General features: G+C 39.7%; 2 protein-coding genes across 2 annotated transcripts; both read left to right on the forward strand.

Moving 5' to 3' along the window:
• The first annotated feature begins 2,809 nt into the window (after positions 1-2,809).
• LOC102216748 (ras-related C3 botulinum toxin substrate 1-like) lies at positions 2,810-8,003 on the forward strand. Its single transcript, XM_005800020.2, has 6 exons — positions 2,810-2,910; positions 4,023-4,094; positions 4,264-4,381; positions 4,851-4,913; positions 5,141-5,291; positions 6,660-8,003. The coding sequence occupies exons 1-6, from the start codon at positions 2,876-2,878 to the stop codon at positions 6,785-6,787; spliced, it is 567 nt and encodes a 188-aa protein (XP_005800077.1). The 5' UTR covers positions 2,810-2,875; the 3' UTR covers positions 6,788-8,003.
• A 1,380-nt stretch (positions 8,004-9,383) lies between these two features.
• LOC102217124 (ras-related C3 botulinum toxin substrate 1-like) lies at positions 9,384-18,760 on the forward strand. Its single transcript, XM_023340462.1, has 6 exons — positions 9,384-9,563; positions 13,449-13,520; positions 13,711-13,828; positions 13,898-13,960; positions 15,077-15,236; positions 16,844-18,760. Exons 1-6 carry the CDS (start codon positions 9,526-9,528, stop codon positions 16,978-16,980), a joined length of 588 nt encoding a protein of 195 aa, XP_023196230.1. The 5' UTR covers positions 9,384-9,525; the 3' UTR covers positions 16,981-18,760.
• The last annotated feature ends 1,576 nt before the right edge of the window (positions 18,761-20,336 follow it).

Consider the following 20,336-nt stretch of genomic DNA (forward strand, 5'->3'; position numbering starts at 1 on the left):
AATTCGGTATATAGGTAGATCCCTCCCCTCAAATCAGGACAAAAAGCCTCTTGGATGTAAAGGGAGGCAGCCACTTTGGATCAAAGGGCAAATTTTGGCCATTTTTCAGTTTTACACACTTTGAACTTTAACAAACTCCTCCTTGGGATTTTGACCAATCGGCTTCATTTTTGGTCAGGATGCAGTTAAGGGGTATTAAAAGTTTCATCTTTCTGTTCTGAGGTGCGATTGAGGGAGGTGACAGCATTGGTCCAGATATGTAAAAGGTGTTTTCACTGTGGTTCCCTGATATTCGTAATTGTAAAAGTTTGGTCATGTGAGTGGTCTGCAGCAGCGCCCAACCGTCCAGAGCAGTGACTCCGAGCGGTGTGGGTAGTTGGACTGTTTCGATGGAGGACTGTTGGACTAGAGCAGAATCAACCAAATTATGTTCACAACCAGAATCAACAAGAATTGACAGACTGAGTGAGTCATTTTTGAAACAGAGTGGCAAGAAGAAGTCAAGGAAGTGATTGTTCGTTTCTGTTAAGGTGGCCCGCCAGCCTCCCCAAGTCTACTGGTGGGCCCCGGCTTTTGGCCGGACCGGGCAGACCGCAATGTAATGACCCGGGGAGCCACAGTAAAGACAGAGGTTGGAATATATTCGTTTCTTTCTTTCTTCTGGTCTAAGGCTGCTTCTGCTGATCTGCATGGGTTCAGGTTTGTTCTGGTTCTGAGAAGAGGAAAAAGATTAAATGCTTCAGGTGAAGTTGACCACTTCATCATTGGACTCATTTCTCTCAAATGGTTGTCCAAGTGATGAATTTGTTCAGAGTTCTGGGCTCATTTAGAGTTGCCAGTTTGTCCTTAGTAGCATGAAAGAATGCAGGTTTTAATGCAGAGGAGGTCCAACCTGAAGCTCTAATTCTGAAGCCAATGGCAAAATCTGTTCTTGGCCCTGTTTTAAAGTCCAGAGATAACAAGATATAAAAGCATGATATGATTCCTGGCTAAAGGTTTGTTTGAATTCGGCTAGAAAATCTTCAGAAGAGCAGCTGAAATTTAATGGGTTCTTAAATCCCTTAACAAGCCACTCCAGGGCTCTTCCTGATAACAGGGAAGTTACATATGCTGTCTTGGAACCATCATGAAAGAAGCTCTGGGGAGAGAGATTAAAGGTCAGGGAGCACAGAAACAGAAAACCTCCACATCGATTTACGTCACCTTAGTATGTTTCCGGAGTATGAGGTCAGATGTCAGAAGAGGCAGAGAGAAGCAGGGGAGCGGAAACCTGGACTGGAGCAGGAGCCTGTTGGAAATTTCATGGTAAGAAATTAGTTAGATGAGCCAATCGTTGATTGGGTCGGTCTTGTTGATCAGAGAGTTCTCAGAAATGTATCGTGGCATTGAATGAGGGAGTTCTGTTCAGTGAGTCTTATCCTGAGTGTTCTGTCGATTAGGTGCTAATTGTTTAACCCACATGCAGAACACACTGAGACAGAGATAAAACAGTTAAATAAAGTTTATTGAAACAATGAGAGAGGTGAATGGGCGTTCTTTGTCTGGGAGTTGGAGAGGCTGGGAAATCAGGAACTCTGAAGACAAGGGAGATGAGAGGTGAGTAACAGATGAATAATGGTAAGATGGAGCTGAATCCGCCAGGGAGGGGTTGAAGACTGAGTGGTCACTGGAGGTGGGGTTCTTGTGGGGTTGCAGGTCCAGGAAGGTATAGTCCAGAAACCAGGAAGTTCAGGGACCAATGGTGGAGGCCGCAGGTTGGTGACTGCATTGGAGGGCAGACAGGTAAGCTGCACAGATTTGGAAGGAATGGAGCGGTAAGTCGCCAGTTGTGGAAGTCGAACCAGGAAATCTTTAAAGGAGATCTTGAAGTTGTGTGGAGAAACTCAGGCAGCACAAAGGGTAACATCCTGGGCACCACAGAGAGTAGCTACAAGGAAATCATAAGGGTAAGTAACTGAATCCAGGAACTCAGAGGGCTACAGAACACAAACTCAGAGGGGTACAGAGTACTATGAAAGGCAAACACTCAGGCACAGAAGCGACAGCTCCCTTTATCCTCAGGCTGATGAGACTGATGACTTGCAGGTATGTGTGATCATGACCAGGAACCCGCAACAGTCTCCTGGCTCCCTCTGGTTGATAGCTAAAAGAGCTAGAGCTAAACTCCACAGAAACCAAAACCCCAGCTTCCAACATTAAGTACTACATCAGAATGGTCAGTCATCATTAGAGAACACACTTGTTGAGTTATAACTCTAATTATTGTCTTATTTCTCCCCTCAGGACTGTGGGTAAAACATGTGTGTTCATCAGCTACACATCCAATGCCTTCCCTGGAGAATACATCCAGGTTGTTGTAACTAGAGTAATAAGTTACCCTCCTGCCCACAGTTACTGGGGGAGTAACTGATTACTGGTAACTTCCCAGTAACCAGTTACTAAAAACTAACCTATCATAAAATCTAGACTGGATTAAGAAAATTGTATTATGATGGAAAACAATGAAAAAATTAAATTAATTGCCACACAGAATCGACATGTTCACATCATGGTGTCTGATCAAACATTGGGCCACATTTGTTGATCTTTGTAATAAATCTCTCACGTTCATATATTGATATATTGTTGATCGGAACTGACAAGTAATGAAAATCCCAAACTCACCGTCACCTTTACCAGCAGCAACACCTGCTCAGAATTCCAGAGATTTCTCAGGCTGTTGTTGGCGGTAAATCAAGAGGAAGTCCTGATCGTTCCTGTAACAAAATAGAAACCAGAAACTCCACAACAGTTTATTTAGTCTGTTGTACACTTCAGACAACACAAGGACTCTGGTTTACTTTACCTCCTGGTCATTTGTCCAGGATAATTCACGATGAATAACATTAAGTGTGTGGTGGTGGGAGATGGGTAAGTTAGATTTTTATTCTCACTTTATTCAGTATTTCAAAGTGTGAGCTAGACTCAAAGTTAATGTGCTATTTGAAACATGATTAGTGATTAAATTCAGCATGTTTGCATGGATGCAAACCAAAAACATTTCTAGTCTTTGTAAACAAGAAGACTTGAAGGAAAATTCTTGCATGTTCTTCAGCTTAGGCAGTTGAAGTTCTGACCTTCTCATAGTTTTACTTTGAGTCAATATTGTAACTGTTTTGCCTGAACATTTTAATCATATGATAAGTTGATGTTAGAATTCATTTTAAAGTACTTGTGCTGACATACAGAGCATTACATGGCCAGGCTCCTGATTATCTTTGTCAGCTTTTTAACTAAATATTCTGCTTCGTTCTGAATGGCTGAATCTTTTGGTTGTTCCACAAACACAGTTAAAAACGTAAGGGGCCCGGGCCTTTCAGTCGGTGGCCCCACGGCTGTGGAACAGCTGGCCCTTGCAGCTTTGCTGACTCTGTTTTAAAAAGCAACTAAAACCTTTTTTTTTATTTTCCCAGGCTTTTATCTCGTGATTTTATTGTGTTTCCTCTGTTGGTTTTATGTTTCGTAGGACTTTTAGGTCGATTTCTGTTGTACAGCGCTTTGTGATTTTACGTCTGTGAAAAGTGCTTTATAAATAAACTTTACTTACTTACTATTTCTTGATATAAATGAGCCATTCTGTAGAACAGAAATCTGGACAACAGACTGGACTGGAGACGCAGCAGTGACTATGTAACCTATAAACCCTCTAACTGCAGACAGACGAGTCGAGCTGTACAGAGTAGTTACTACTGGTGGAAAAAGGCCAAATCAGAACCTTCCCTCCTTGAGAGTGCAGAGTGGTTATCCTTCTCACTCACCAAGGAGAACAGACTCCTAATGAAAGGCGGAAAAACCAGAGAATCACAGTCATTTTTTTCCTCACCTGAAGAATTAAATATGAGCTGATAAATCTATGTGATTGTATAACCCACTGGGTATTATTCAGACGAACATGTACAGTACTAGTTCAGAATGGTCGGTCATCATTAGAGGACACTCTTATTGAAATATATCTCTAATTATTGTCTTATTTCTCTCCTCAGGTCTGTGGGTAAAACATGTATGCTCATGAGCTATACATCCAATGCCTTCCCTGGAGAATACATCCCCACAGTGTAAGTCCTACACAGCACCAACCACGACAACTTCTGGTCAGATCTGGTCCTATTCAATAGAGAGCTGGGTGAAGTTTAAAAATACAGAGATATAGTATAAGAGAATAAGTGGAACACTATGTCAAAGACAGTTTGCTCTGAACACTAACGTTTTGCTGTTTTCCTCCAGGTTCGATAGTTATTCTGCCAATGTAATGGTGGACGAGAATCCAGTGGCCCTGTGTCTGTGGGACACGGCAGGACAGGAGGACTATGACAGACTCAGACCTCTGTCCTACCCTCAGACGGTGGGTGTATGTTCAGTACGTCTGCTCACACTAGTTGTTGCGACAAGGAACGCAAACAAATAATCGATTGTCAAATAGTGGTTTATCAGATTAAAGTTTATGACATTTGATTAACCGATAACGTCAGCAAGACAATCGGTGGTGGGATGGGTGGTGGGATGGGTGGTGGTCGAGGGCGGGGACCAATCTGAACCTTTGGCTACAGAAGCTAAACAACACGATTACGAAATAAACTCAAGCACCACTTTTCCTAACACTTTCTTTTCTAACACAGTATGTTCTGCTTTGTAGCACATATTGTCCAAAAAACATGTTAAAGTAAAAAACAAAAACTGTTAAAGAGCCTTAAAATAAATACTTGCGTTCAACACAAGTCCAGCAGAGTTGTCAATAGTTTACACTGAACTGTAAAACATTTGTGTTAATAGATTTTTATGAATATTTTTTATTTTGCTTCCTTCTCTCTTAGGACGTGTTTCTGCTTTGCTTTTCTCTCGTCGGTCCACCTTCCTTCGAGAATGTCCGTGCCAGGGTAAGAACAGCCTGCTCTCGGCAACAAGGCCAGCGGTTCACATCTGCTCACCACTACGTAGAAAACAGGGCCGTCGTTGACGCAACCCAACGTCTGCTTAAGAAATAAAGTTCATTTCTGTTTCTATATTTGGTTTTAGACGTAAGAAAAACATGTAAGATACCAAAGGTTGGGCGGACATTTTTTTATTCTTTCAGAGCTATTTACAACCTGCTTTCCATTTGTAGTGGATCAAAGAGCTGCATCACCACTGCCCTACGACCCCGATAGTCCTGGTGGGCACCAAGGTGGACCTGAGGAATGACAGTGAAGCTCTGGAGGAGGAGAAACTGACTCCAATCACCACTGTGCAGGGCTTTGCCATGGCTAAAGAAATCGGTCAGTTTTTGGTCCTCCTGTTTTCTGTTTAAATGTATCTGGGCGCTACAGGAGTACTAGCGGGCCAGAAAAAAAACAAATAGCAAAAATAGAAAAGTCCAATTGTTTTCTTTATTTTTTTGAAAAGGAATTAAAAGGAACGTTATTCATTGTTGATCCAAAACTTTCAAAGGATTTTGCACATTTGCTGTATTAAAAGAAAGGTACCTAGTTTTTTTTTTTTTTTTTACTGTTTTAGGCTCAGTTGAACAATTTTATTGTCAGTTATAAAAATAGGATTCGGGTCACTTTCTTTCAAAACCATTGACATATTTAGCAAAGTTTAATAAATGAAATAAAAGCTGATTTGGATGGAGCAAAGTTGGCATTTCATATAGATGTGTGTGTGTGTGTGTGTGTGTGTGTGTGTGCGTGCGTGCGTGCGTGTGTGTGTGCGTGTGTGTGCGTGTGTGCGTGCGTGTGTGTGTGTGTGTGTGTGTGTGTGTGTGTGTGTGAGAGAGAGTGTGGTCCTACTTATTAGAAATGTTTGGTTGTAAAAAAAGCTAATAAAGTTTGTGTTGTAATTAATATTTCCCATCATGAGGAAAATTACGTCGGTAATAATTTTACCCCAATTAAAAAACAGATTTATATCATTCTCGAACTGCAAGGGCCACAAGCGGCCCCCGGGCCACACTTTGGACTACATTTTCTGAGGAAAGTTAGATTAGTGGTAATTTTTTTATGCAAATAACAAATTTGTAATTATAGCTTTATTTTTACCAAGAGATCCCACTGAAGGAGAAACATTTAAAACAAACATTAATCCAAAACAATAAAATCAAATCATAGAGCGACTCAAACACAGCAGCCTCCCAAGAAAGGCCGTGACATTTGTCCTCATTCTATTTATTTATGATTCTCCTAAAATCAGTAATAGATTTGAGTGTTTGGGGTTTTAGAACTTTTCTTTTAATATTGGTAAATTTTGCCTATTTTTTCTCTCCTCTCTCATCTGTTCTTCCATCACTCTGTGACTTTTAACATTTTAGCCGATGTCAAATATGTCTGTTGTGATACTGTCAAAAGAAGTTTCAGAACACTTACATAATTGTTATTGCATAATTATTGCACTCCAATGTGGTATGAATATTTGAGAAATATTGTGTAGCCCTAATAATATCAGTGAATTGCTTAAAAATCTCATATTGTGATGCTTTTTTTATTGCTGCAGCACCGTATAAATGTTATACTTTTATTTGATTTGAACTTGTCATCAGAGAACTGGGAACTCAAAAAAACTGAAAGTCCATATCTATTTAGAAAATTTGCATTTATATACAAAAAATAGATACGATAACAAATTTTTCCTGCGTGTGCTGAAACCAGGTGCAGCGAAGTACCTGGAGTGCTCCGCCCTGACGCAGCGCGGCCTCAAGACCGTGTTTGATGAAGCCATCAGGACGGTCCTGCTGGCCCCCAAAGTCCAGAAAAAACGCAGGTGCCAGATACTCTGATGGAGATCCATGTGGACCAAGAGTCAGAATTCCCACCAAAAAAATCATCGTCTTTACAAACAGAGAAGATGTAAAATTTCATTTGAATGTAAAAACAATGCCGTCCTTTTCTCCTGCTTATTCCTGTCGAACTGACTAAGGATGTGATTTCTTTTCCAACAAACATGGTGACAAAACCTGCTTCCAGTTTTCTTTTAGGTCGAACCTGAAAGAAAACTGGGCAACAATTCATGAAGATGGGAGATATTGCATCTGATTGTCTGGAGATTGTGTGTGGAGTACCTCAAGGGTCAGTACTGGGACCAGTTTTATTTAATTTGTATATAAACGGCATAAGCAAAGTGTCTAATGTATTAAAGTTTGTGTTATTTGCTGACAACACAAATATTCTAGTCTCCGGTAAAAACGTACCTCAGAAATCAGTGAATTAATGAAATAGTTTGACAATAGTAAATTAACACTAAATTTGGAGAAGACTAAAATCATGTTTGTTTTTTTTAAACAGTTTCAAAATACTCAGATTCAAGTTCAGACAGAGGGTGTAACTCTGGAAAAGGTTTATGTTAATAAGTTTCTTGGCCTAATAATAGATGACAAAATCAGCTGGAAACTTCATATTAAACATTTACAGATTAAACTATGTAGAAACATATCAGTTCCTGGCTAAAACTAGACATATTCTGTATAATAAATCATCTCATATTCTATATAACTCTCTGATTTTGCCATATTTATCATGTTGTTCAGAGGTGTGGGGAATTAATTACAAATTTCATGGTACAAAATTATTAAATAATTAAATTATTAGTTAAATGAAGAGTTAAAGCAAGGTCAGAATTGAATACAATTTAAAAGGAAATATGAGGAGGTCATTTTTACAAGATATAGAAATATGGGTGAGAGATAGCACTAATGTGTTTATGTAAATTGAGGCTAATGCGTATGAGTGTGTGGAGGTATGTCTAAATTTATATAGACCTACGTCTATATAAATTTAGAAGTATGTAAACCCAGATAGAATAGAACATTAATTAACCTGTTTATTTTTTAATTTGATTTAATAATGAGGGTCCATCCGAAAATATTGTACGAGTTTATGGGATAGGAGTTCATAAGTTTCTAACTCCTTCCTGCTGCTTTATGAGCATGTTAAGATTGTTGTAGTACAAAAATGTCTTTTGCATTCCATGTTCATGTGTGTGATTTTATACTTCTATAGTGTTTGAAATAAATAAATAAATAAATAAACTTGCAGAGTCACTTTTTCAACAATGTTTTAGAGCCTTTAATGGAAGTTATAGTTTGGAATCCATCGGAAACAAACTGAGTTCAAAAATACTTAATTAAAATCCCAAAGGAAAAATGAAATGTTACTCATATTATCAAGTTTCTTCAAAGGGTTGTTGTAACTAGAGGAGTAATAAGTTACCCTCCTGCCCCCAGTTACTGGGGGAGTAAATGATTACTGGTAACTTCCCAGTAATCAGTTACTAAAAACTAGATAATAAGAAAAGATAATAAGGTTTTATTTGTGCCTGGATCAACAAACATGATTTGATGTTATTCTGAACTTGTACATAACAAATACAGAATAATATCAAAGTTTTGTTATTTTAGGTCTGTTTTATCTTTACAAAGATAAAACTGCCCTGCTGGAGATATTGTAGAAGCTATAGGTGTTTAAACTCAGAATATATAAATAAAGATCTACACAAGACTCGGAACTCCTTCTGCTCATAGTCGAACGAGAAGAGATTTTAATGCACATCTGCAGATACACAACATCACATAAAACGGCTTCTATAACATAATTATATTCCTCTACAGAGACCCGACTTCATCAAAGCACATTCTTAAAAGGGCTGTATTATGTGTTTTCCAGGCACATAATGCTATTTCATAACACAATTAAGTAAGCATGTAACCTTCAGATGTTATGTCAAACATGACTTAAAAGAATTTTGACTATAATTTACCACCTTGAAATTGGGCCTCTATCTCTTTAAAAGCTCCTGCTCTTTCTGAAACTCTGCCTTCAACAAGTGATCACAACGTGGCTCCTCTGTTAACCCTTTAACTACATTTTTTTGCACTAAGAAGCAGCTGGTACCATGAGCTCAGCACATGTAGCAGTTCCACCGGATGTTTGCTAATGGCTGCTGGCTAGTCTGAAGGAGCTGGATGGGGGCGTTGTAGGTCACAGCTGCTCTGTGAGGCGGAAGCTCTGAAGTTAGGAAACTACAGCTCAGAGGAGGAGCTTTGTCCTAAAAAGGCAGCACTAGGTCCACCCAGGCATTTTACACACCATGGAGATTAAAAGATTTCTCAAATACTGATGAAAGAATCAAGGCAACACTCCAGGTGTGTTTTTGATGAAGGAATAACTTTATGACATGCCGCAGAGCTAAAAAATGTTGAGTTTACACGACACGGCCCGTTTGATGAGCATCACAGTTCAATGCTTGTCAGACATTTTGCTTTGCTCTGCGAACTGTACAGACATCTGCATGAATGAAATTCTTGCCAAAAGACAAGCCCTGAGCAAGATTCCAGAGATTCACCGGGGTGTTTGTTCCTGGTACAGGAGAGGAAGTCCAATAATTGGCGCTGCCGTCTCTCCTCCTGAAGCAGAGCATGGATGAGTCTCTCCAGAAGCGTTTCCTCCGGTCGCTTCGCCTTTAGGACGACAGATTCCTGCTCATCCACCTTTTGTCCAGGCGGCCTGTTCGCTGTGTCTGATGCAAAACTCCATTAAGTGTGTGGTGGTGGGGGATGGGTAAGTGACTTTCAGTTTTCCCTTCTCACCTGTAAACCATAATGTATTTTAACAACAACAAAAAAAAAACATAGCCAACAGAAGCCGTTTTACTAATAATAGTAATCACAAAGAAGCTCATATTGGTGTAAAATGTAATATTTTCTTTCCTTATTAGATATTAAAGTGCCATTTCTGAATGTTTTCTGACATAAAAGAGTCAGAGACAGAAAAGGCTAATTAAACTGCAGCGTTCATGAAAACTGTTCCTCCAGTCCAAACCAGTCTATCCTCATGTCGTACAGTCATGGTGGAACAGGTTTTTCCACTCGCTGAACATTAATAGGCGCCATCACCTGCGGCTCTTTACAAACATACTTTAAATATTTTCTATCAGGTTGGGTTAGTGACATCAGCTGCAGCAACGTTTGCAGCACAGACAACATGTCGCCTGTTTTCTGTGACGACTGTACAGTTTTATTTATAAGAAAAAAAAATTCAACTTCAAAAGAAAGATTTTAAACACCTTCACTTTTTCTTACTCCTATTGTTTAGAACTAGCGCTCTTTAATGACTGGACTCAGACAGGAAGTAGGCAGACAAAAGGTCCAGTCGGCTCTGTGCTGCAGCAGCTACTGTCACTGTTCCCTACAGCAAACGATAGTGAAAGTGTACAACAATAATCAGGTTATTTTCATGCTTCTTGTGAGGAAGTATATATTACATTTCTGTAATATATAAACAAAATAGATTATATACATATGTATATTTATATATATATATACAGCGATTTAGATAATATCATTTATAAATCGCGATATAAATGGTGCCGCCATTTATAAATAAATTGCTGCACCATCAGAGATTTGGTACCGCTGATGGTACCAAATCTCAAAAAACGGAGGAGGATACGTAGAATCTCTGTGGGACACAGAGTCTTGACTTTGGATTGTTTCCCACTCTCACTGTGGGACTTCCAGGCCATTTCCTTTGGCTAAGCGTGTAAAACTTTGGACGTAGCAACAGTATGTTTCTTTATCACACAGCGCTGGCATAAGACGGAGGCCATGTTTTCCTATCTTGGTCATGACCTTACCTCCTAGGTCATCTGCTGTCTTTCACAGCCCCTCATTGGTGTTTGGTACCAGTTTGTGGATGGTAGAGATTATAACAAATCCTGGTTATAACAGAAAGAAAGTCTTGTAGACATTTGAACACTAGGCCAGAAATTATTTTCAGGGCGAATCTAGAAATGTTGGAGTTTTGAAGCCTTCTATTGATTATTCTTGCGCTGTGCTATGCTAGTCTGTCCATTGCATTCCTGTGCAATGCCACTCGAAAATCTGTCTTGCTGCCAGCACAGTCTGGGCTCTGTCCTCTTGACTCAGACCAATCAGCGAACAGAAGGAGAAGTTGTGAACAATAATATTGGTTTTCTGCACTGTTTTAAAATTGTCTGGAGTTTTAGCAATCGTTTCTCAACAATCCAAACTCTTTGGACAAAGAGAAGTGCAGTACAAGGTGTTAGTTTTTACTAGGGTAGTGCTACTCTTGTTTATACACTGCCTGGCCAAAAAAAAAGTCGCCACCAAAAAATGGTCACACTCTCTAATGTTTTGTTGGACTGCCTTTAGCTTTGATTACAGCCCGCATTCGCTGTGACGTTGTTTCAATAAGCTTCTGCAGTGTCACAAGATTTATTTCCATCCAGTGTTGCATTAATCTCTCACCAAGATCTTGTATTGATGATGGGAGAGTCTGACCACTGCGCAAAGCCTTCTCCAGCACATCCCAAAGATTCTCAATGGGGTTAAGGTCTGGACTCTGTGGTGGCCAATCCATGTGTGAAAAAGATGTCTCATGCTCCCTGAACCACTCTTTCACAATGTGAGCCCCATGAATCCTAGCATTGTCATCTTGGAATATGCCCGTTCCATTTGGGAAGACAAAATCCATTGATGGAATAACCTGGTCATTCAGTATATTCAGGTAGTCAGCTGACCTCATTCTTTGGGCACACAATGTTGCTGAACCTAGACCTGACCAACTGCAGCAACCCCAGATCATAGCACTGCCCCCACAGGCTTGTACAGTAGGCACTAGGCATGATGGGTGCATCACTTCACCTGCCTCTCTTCTTACCCTGATGCGCCCATCACTCTGGAACAGGGTAAATCTGGACTCATCAGACCCAGTGTTGTATAGTAACAAAGTACAAATACTTCACTACTTTACTTAAGTATATTTTGGAGTACTTCATACTTTCCTCGAGTATGAAAATTTTTGATGACTTTCACTTTTACTTCACTATATTTCCGAACTTAATTGCGTACTTTTACTCCGATACATTTTCAATGTGTGGTTTAGTTACTCGTTACAAAAAAGCGAGAGAGAGAAACAAATTGTTTTGATCCCACCTACTGATAGACTGCAACAAAGTCGGTAGCCTGCTTGCCTGGGCTTGTTTATCACCACCAATAGGATACACCTGTTTCGCTTCTCCCATTGTTGGGGAAATCAGAAATCAGAACACCTTACAGCGGGTGGGTGTGGGGGCCGAACAGAGAAGAGTGCTGCCCGCACTGACGCGGCTCAGGGATTACGTGACACGCAGCGCCGTGCCCTATAATGCACTGTAAGCTATGTAATGTGTTTGAGGCAGTTGACCAAAATCCCGGACAATTTTTAAATTCCCCCCGGACATCTTTTTAGGTCTGAAAAGTAGGACATGTCCGGGAAAAAGAGGACGTCTGGTCACCCTAGTTCAATGGGGGACAGAAGCCATAGCGATAGCAATTTAGACTCAATTTAACGAATATAGGAAAGGCATACAAGTTCAAAACCACAAACCATTAACATGTGCTACTCTTTAAAACTGGAACAATTTATTAGCAGGTTTCATTTTGCCTGCACTTGGTTGTGTACATTATTTTAAGTTTATTTGACAAGTTTACCAAAATATAAGAAATGTCATTCAAACTTGCCTTGTTTTACTTTTTACTTGTACTTTTCATTACATTACTTGAGTACATCCATTTTTACAGTAATTTCCATACTTAAGTACAAGAAGTTTCAGATACTTTAAGACTTTTACTCAAGTAACATTTCAGTCAGTGACTTGGACTTTTACCAAAGTCGTATTTTGGAGAGGTACTTGTACTTTTACTTGACTCTGAGATTTCAGTACTTTATACAACACTGATCAGACCACATGACCCTCTTCCATTCCTCCAGAGTCCAATCTTTATGCTCCCTAGCAAACTGAAGCCTTTTTTTCTGGTTAGCCTTACTGATTAGAGGTTTTCTTACGGCTACACAGCTGTTCAATCCCAACCCCTTGAGTTCCCTTCACATTGTGCGTGTGGAAATGCTTTTGCGTTCACAATTAAACATACTCCTGAGTTCTGCTGTTGTTTTTCTTCGATTTGATTTGACCAAACGTTTAAGTAATCGCCGATCACCATCATTCAGGATTTGTTTCCCACCACATTTCTTCCTGGAAGACGATGGTTCCCCACCATCCTTCCAGTTTTTAATGATGCGTTGGACAGTTCTTAACCCAATTCTAGTAGTTTCTGCAATCTCCTTAGATGTTTTCTCTGCTTGATGCATGCCAATGATTTGACCCTTCTTAAACAGACATGTCTTTTCCACGACCACAAGATGTGTCTTTTGCCATGGTTGTTTAAGAAATGAGGAGTTACTCATTGCATCAGCTGGGGTTAAATAACTTGTTGCCAGCTGAAAGATAATTGTCTATGCAGTACTTATCCAATAGGAGGCTTGTACCTATTTGCTTAGTTAAATCCAGGTGGAGACTTTTTTTTTTTGGTCAGGCAGTGTATTTTCTAAATGTATGCTTCATATTGAACAATTCGTCTTCTTGTCTTCTCTCTGCCTCCTCAGGGCTGTGGGTAAAACATGTCTGCTCATCAGCTACACCACCAATGCCTTCCCAGGGGAATACATCCCCACAGTGTAAGTACCACAAGGAACAAACAGCGCCAACTAGTGACCAGATGTGGTCATATTCAACAGTAACGTAGAGTCCGGATTATTAAAGACATTGTGCAGATTTTAATGTCTTTTTTATTGTTTTTGCATTGTATGTGGTGAAACGTCACATCCGAGATAAGTTGGTTTCATTTTGAAAACTCTTCCCCTTCAGATTTGATAATTATTCTGCCAGTATGCTACTGGACGGGAAACCAGTGTCCCTGGGTCTGTGGGACACAGCAGGACAGGAGGACTACGACAGACTCAGACCTCTGTCCTACCCTCAGACGGTGGGTTTACATATGTCTGCAAGAGAGGACAGACAAGCAAATAAGTTTATTCTTTATTTCTCTTCTTAGGATGTGTTCCTGGTCTGCTTTTCAGTGGTCAGTCCAGCTTCTTATGAAAACGTCCGTACCAAGGTAAGACCCTGCAACGCCAACTGGTTACGCATTTACTTTTATCTTTGCATTCTTATGTTATCAGAAATGACCTAAATGAATAAATGAAGTCCTAAATATATTAGAAATGCATATAACGTGACATTTTGACATATCAAAGTTTTTTTTGTGGAATTTGCAAATGTAGTAGATGCCTTTCATATATGTTTTGAACATAGACATCGTAAGCACACTGGTTTTACAAACAACAAAATCTCAACAGTTTAGTTTCTTTCCACTGTGTTTTTCGTTAATGGTATACATTTATCTAAAACAACTGAAGTACCAGAAGTATCATTTTTTCTGATTTGAGAAACAATTTCAGAGAATAAAGCTCAGGTGGGTTAGGACTGATCCACACGTCACTACATATCGACCTTCCAGAGCATTCAGGTCTTTTCCTTAATCGGTAATTGGCCGATACGTACATGTGAAGCCGATATTATCCATCGATTTTTTCTTCCTGAGCAAAGCTCTAAAAATCAGCCACTGCCTCTTCTGCTCATCTGTCAGAACGGTTTGACTGATCGGCCCACCAGGTCCTGCCTGCATGTTTAACAATAGTCACCGCACTGTCACCAACTCAGCGACTTCATTTCTTTCATTTCACACCAAAAACTGATCTACCAAAATCAGACTTGGCAGGTCAGTGTTCTTAAGGAGCAGTAATCGGCGATCAGTCAGAAAACAGCAGTCAGTACACCCCCACACCTGGTTCTAGTTTACTCTGCATTTCCAGAAGCAGAACCAAACATGGAGAAACAGCATTCAGCTTCTATGCACCACAAATCTGGAATAAACTACCAGAAAACTTCAAAAACAGCCAAAGTTTTCCTTTGAATCAAGGCTCAAAACCCACCAGCTCAGAGTTTATTCAATAAATAATTACCAGAACATTCATTCATTCATATATTTGATGTATATTAGGTGAAAGTACATTTGATTATGGTGTTATGTTTTCATCATGTGAAGCCCTTTGACCCGCCTTGTTGCTGAAATGTTCTATATTAATAAGACATTCCTAAAGAACAAAAGGCAACAGATCCTGCTGCTGTCGTGTCAGTTGGTCTGCTAACGTCCCGCCGGCTCTTCCTGCAGTGGAGTGTGGAGCTGAAGCACCACTGCCCCAACACCCCCATGATCCTGGTGGGCACCAAGTCCGACCTGAGGGACGACAAGGACATGCTTGAAAAGCTGAAGGAGAAGGACCTCTGTCCCGTCACCTACCCCCAGGGTTTGGCCTTAACCAAGGAAATAGGTCAGTCGTCCAGTCCACACATGCACCAACACATGTTCACTATAACATTTAAAACACAAGCTTAGAGGGACTTTTTTTTTTTTTAAACTGGTTACTTTAAGTTCATGAAAATGTTTGTATCCAGCATTAATATGTAACTGATTTGAAGGCGAACACTGTCAGGCATGTTATATTCATCCAGTGTGACGGTTTGTAGTATAAAACATGCGTACGCAGTTGCCAGGGTGACGGAAAATAAGGTGAATGTTGTCAGACATCCTGGACATCACACATGCTTTCATCCTGTATCTGCTTTCTGTCCCATTTTTTTGGAAGAGGTTAAAATCTTTAAAAGAGTCAGTGAATAAATGACTTTGATTTATGCGTATGCATAAATAACATTTTATTGAACATTTTTTATTTAGGACCATATAATTTCATTTTAAACAATAAGTGTGTATAGTTTCAGTGTTCACTGCAGTATAATTCATGTACTTATTTCAATTCATTTTGATGATTATTACTCAGAACTATTGAAATGTTTATTATTCCTACCTAATAAAAATCCAAAACCCAAAATTTAGTGTCTCAGAAAATGCAAATGCAATGTTATGCTAAGGCCTGTACATTCATGAGGAAGATGTCTGACCAGAACAGTTCTGTGTCCAACCGTATTAATAAAACGTTTCAAATGTAACAGGCAAAAATGGACGAGCAACAGGAATTCCTGCAGAATTAAGAAGGTCGTGAAGCAAATGTAAAAGTTTGAACTGGGCTGGACTCCACCACACACCAGCTGCATTTCCATAAAAAATCTGCACAAATCTTTGTCCATATCCTGTTAATGTTGAAGAAACGATAGTTTCACAGTTGTAGTGTTTCCGTTAAAGAAGAAATGACATTCAAATCACAATAAACTTGTTGGATTCAAATCGTTACATGAGACATGTTCATAATTCAGCCACCATCTGTCAGCCAATCAGAGGAGATGCCGGCATCTTATTCAGGCGTTGGAGTGACAAGCCTGCTTGGGAGAGGCTCCATATGCAGCGTTTTGGGAAAATGAAGAAGAGCTGTGGATTGAACACACTGGAATGACACAACTTGTCCTTGCAGTGTGATGCTGTGGGTTGAGAACGATGGGAAAACAGACAAAAAAAACACCATCTTGCTACCACTTCCTGTTGTCTTCTTTGTCATCTTTGCCAGTAGCAACATTCGGCTGTTGATCATGTGACTCGTGTGATGGGAAAAAAAGTGTTTCTATTGCAGTTTTGCAAAATACATCTGTTTGTATTCAGCTGAAAAACTATGTACCTCATCCTAGCACCAATTTTGTAGAAATCGGATTGTGTTTCCATTAAGCAAATTTATTTTTGTAATTTCAGTTTGTGCAATTTGATGGTTAATGGAAACTCAGCTGCAGGTTTGTGTTAGAGAGGGATGTACAAAGACTTTTATTTTTTTTAAGTAACTTCAGCTGAGTTACTGAAGTAGATCAACTCTTTGGTGTTGATATTCAAACTTACTGAGATGCACATGTCATTTGAAAACTTGATTTGACACAGAGGGATAAAGCATTGTGGACGTACCATGAACATGTTTTCCTTGTTGTTGCCTGAAACCAGGTGCGGTGAAGTACCTGGAGTGCTCGGCTCTGACGCAGCGCGGCCTCAAGACCGTGTTTGATGAAGCCGTCAGGGTGGTGATGTGTTCTGTGACCGCTCCCAACCAGAAGGTCAAGAAGAAGTGCGCCATGATATAGTGAGATCCGCAGAGCCACTGTCACAAGAATACACCGTCAATCAACTAGCACTTCTCAGACAGTCAGTCTCAATACAAAGTCGTCAAATGCAAATATACAAGCAACAACCAATAATCTTCTGAAAACCCAGTCGCTACTGTGGCTTTAGCTCTAGGTTCCACCCGCTGACCTTTCTCAGAAGACTTGGGAAGGGTCTGCAGGGTTCGTGGGCTATGAGCAAATCTCATAAACAGGTTGGTGTGGAGCATAGGAGACTCCAAATGTGCCCTTTCACCTTCACTAACTACCTCCACCCCCAAAGTCCCTTGAATATCCAAGGATACTATTAGCGGTCTCATGAATCTTTAATGTTTTTATGAACCTGAAGTGATCTCTTCTCTTAGTAGTGTCTGAATATCTGTCATAATGTCTGAATATGAAGGATTATCTCGTTTTGTTTTCTTATAAATAGTCATTATCCATGTTTGGTTGTAAATTAAAACAGTGATTAATGCTTTAAACTCTGAGGTGAGCCTGTGTTTTCATTGGTTTCATGTTTGAAGCCTTTCATGTGACGAAGAGTTTCTCTGCATTCCCCGTCTCTCAATGAGTCAAACGCCTGTAAATAAAATGTTCCTTTTTTTCTTATTGGCCACATGTTTCCTCCGGCTGGTTCTGATTGGCTGATCAACCCCCTGTGACGACTCCTTCACCCAGAAGCTCTTGGCTCAGAGCCAACCTAGCAAAAAAAAAATCGTTTGCTCCGTGTGCTCAGAAAATCTGTTTGTGATGAATGTTTTTGTTGGCATTTTCACTTTGCTACATTTGTTTTGTTCGTCGCACCTGAAAAGCTTGTTTCCTGTTGTTGATCGTGTGACTGGTGTGACGCGAAAAAAGTGTTCCCATTGAGAAAACGTCATCCTAGTGCCAAAAATCTTTACCAAATGAGAGTTTTTTCGACCACATTTATTTTTGATATGTGGTTTGATAGCTGTTGCTACGGGCACTGTGACGCAAACATGGGAGCGCTGTTCTGTTCAGTTTGCCTATGTCGATGTGCGTCAGATAAACTTAAATTCATTAATATGTCAAATTGTGCAGTTACTCGGCCCATGGAAATGCTAAGGAGCATTTCTTCCCTGTTTGTGTCAGTCAGATACAAAACCAAGGCAGGATTCTGTCCAAACATCCAAAGCATGAACCAGAGGAACCAGTCCCTCTCTGCTGCACACAACTTATCCTTAATCCCTGTTTGTCCAGCTGCTGTGCTGGGAATTTCCCAGTAAGCAGCCTAAGAGATGAGCATCAGGACTACAGGTTTTCAAGGCCGTCTGGTTCATTGGCAGGAGATCCAGACCACAACAAGGTGTTCTTCTTTTTCTAATGTGTTTTCCTGGTGCCAGTGAAATTTGACTAAGGTGGCTCTGAAACTTTAAATGTTTCCTTTTCTCTTCTTTCTTACGTTGAAGAAGGGAGACTTCCAGTCCGCTTTCAAATTTAGGCTGCAAAATGCCTGACTTTACTTTAAACTTTACATAAATGTTAACTTAATGTTCTTTTTTTTGCTCATAAAGGTTCCTGTCTTAGCTCTAGTGGTTTTTTGTGGATTTTTTTTTTTTTTTTTTTTTGCAGCATTCTTTTTCCCCATGTTTTTTATTGGAATCTTCTGAAAATAAGCCATTACATAATGTTCACTAGATCCTTTTTGATCACATAATCTGTTAGCTTTCTGTAGTATTTTTCATGTAGTTTTGATGGAAGTGTAATCATATCACTGATGCTGAATAAATCTTAAATCTGAGACTTCCTCTTGTCGAAATTTGTTATAAAGATCATTCAACAGGTCAGTAGTTTTTTTATGTGTCCGTTTTATCTTATATTTATTTTCTATCTTTTTAAAAACATTTACTTTTCTTGAGTTGGAGAAACACACAGAGGATTCCAGTGTGTTTATGCTAAATATGTGCAAATGGTAATAAATTGTATTCTGAGAAACAAATTCATCCTGTTTCGTAGGCTTCTGATAGATTATTCGGATAATTAACCACTAAAAACACAATATAGTAAATTCAAAGGCTGGATGCTCTTCACCTCCACATTCCCTGCAGACATCTGACCTGTGACGGTAAATTCTTCTCTCATTCAGCGTCCCTTACAGAAGCATGGCCATGGTCAGTTCTGACCGTTAAAACGTGTTTTTGGATAGATGTGTTCAGTTTCATCTTTCCCCAGCTTGAATGTGGAATAAATAAATACTTTTCTCAGAACCTGTCAGACAACAGAAGGAGGCGGCGAGGTCTGAAAAAGCAAACGCATCATACTCCCACGTGAAGAGATTTGAGGGCAGACAGAAAATGTCACAAATCTACTCCTACGGTTTATCACTCGAACAAACCGCAGTTATCCGTTTTTCCACCAAAAATCACGGAGCAGTTTACCGTCCCAGGTTTGTCGGACAGACCCAAAGTTACTCCGAGAGCACATTGAGAGACTAAACAGAACAAAGAACAACTTCTCACTTGACTTAGTTCACGGTAACATTGAGAAAACAGACGGAGCCAAAAACGACACGCTGCTTTAGGTAAACACAGCAAAACACACCAGAAGGTACGAAAACAAACACAGTGGCCTTGTCAAAGTCTGGGCTAAAATCTGATTGTCTTGTTTCACAGACGTGAGGGCTCGGTTCTTTTGTCCTGGTGGTGTGCTATCTGCTCAATCTTCATGAATCAAAACAGAATTCCAGACATTCATCAAAGTGTTTCTGCTTCAGGGAGAGGAAGTCTAAAAGCTGTAGTTTCTTTCAAAAGAGTATCTTCTGTTTCTGCTCTTGTAAGAATTTTTTGTGTTCTTGCATCTGTACTGCCTCCTGCGTTAGGACCTACTGACATTTTTACTTCTTTTTTTATAGGCAGGAAATGGTTGATTGATTATAAATGTGATGCTTGACTATTAGTTTTCAGCTCTCACTAATTTTGTCGTGTTATGTTAAACATTTCTGCTGCTACTTGTGTTTGGGAGTGGAACCAAAGGTTTACATTGTGTTTGTTAGCAGCAAACTTGAACTATTCCAGTGAAAAAGAACTGCAGCATTTCCACTCACTCAGTCGGTGGTCTAAAAGTACTTTTCTATTGATTATTATTATTATTATTATTATTATTATTAGCAACTAAGCAACTGTTTTGGGAATTGAATTCAGATTTTAAAATATTTGAAAATCTGGACTGTATCTTTATAATCGAGGTTCTCAGATGCTCTCCATCCAATCTAACTGAGCTTCAGCTTTGCTTTGTTTTTTTGTTTGTTTTGCAAAGAAGCACAAGAAAAAAAAATAAGTTTGACATTTAAAACTGGTCAAACCTCAACGGATCTGCAG

The sequence above is a fragment of the Xiphophorus maculatus genome, chromosome 10, assembly GCF_002775205.1.
Source record: "Xiphophorus maculatus strain JP 163 A chromosome 10, X_maculatus-5.0-male, whole genome shotgun sequence".
NCBI classification, from domain to species: Eukaryota; Metazoa; Chordata; class Actinopteri; order Cyprinodontiformes; family Poeciliidae; genus Xiphophorus; species Xiphophorus maculatus.

Coding starts and splice junctions, on each gene's coding strand:
- LOC102217124 (XM_023340462.1), top strand. CDS start 9,526: ATGCAAAACTCCATTAAGTGTGTGGTGGTGGGGGATGG. Junction 9,564..13,448: donor TGTGTGGTGGTGGGGGATGG/GTAAGTGACTTT, acceptor CTGCCTCCTCAG/GGCTGTGGGTAAAACATGTC. Junction 15,237..16,843: donor GGCCTTAACCAAGGAAATAG/GTCAGTCGTCCA, acceptor GCCTGAAACCAG/GTGCGGTGAAGTACCTGGAG.
- LOC102216748 (XM_005800020.2), top strand. CDS start 2,876: ATGAATAACATTAAGTGTGTGGTGGTGGGAGATGG. Junction 4,095..4,263: donor GGAGAATACATCCCCACAGT/GTAAGTCCTACA, acceptor GTTTTCCTCCAG/GTTCGATAGTTATTCTGCCA. Junction 4,914..5,140: donor TCGAGAATGTCCGTGCCAGG/GTAAGAACAGCC, acceptor TTCCATTTGTAG/TGGATCAAAGAGCTGCATCA.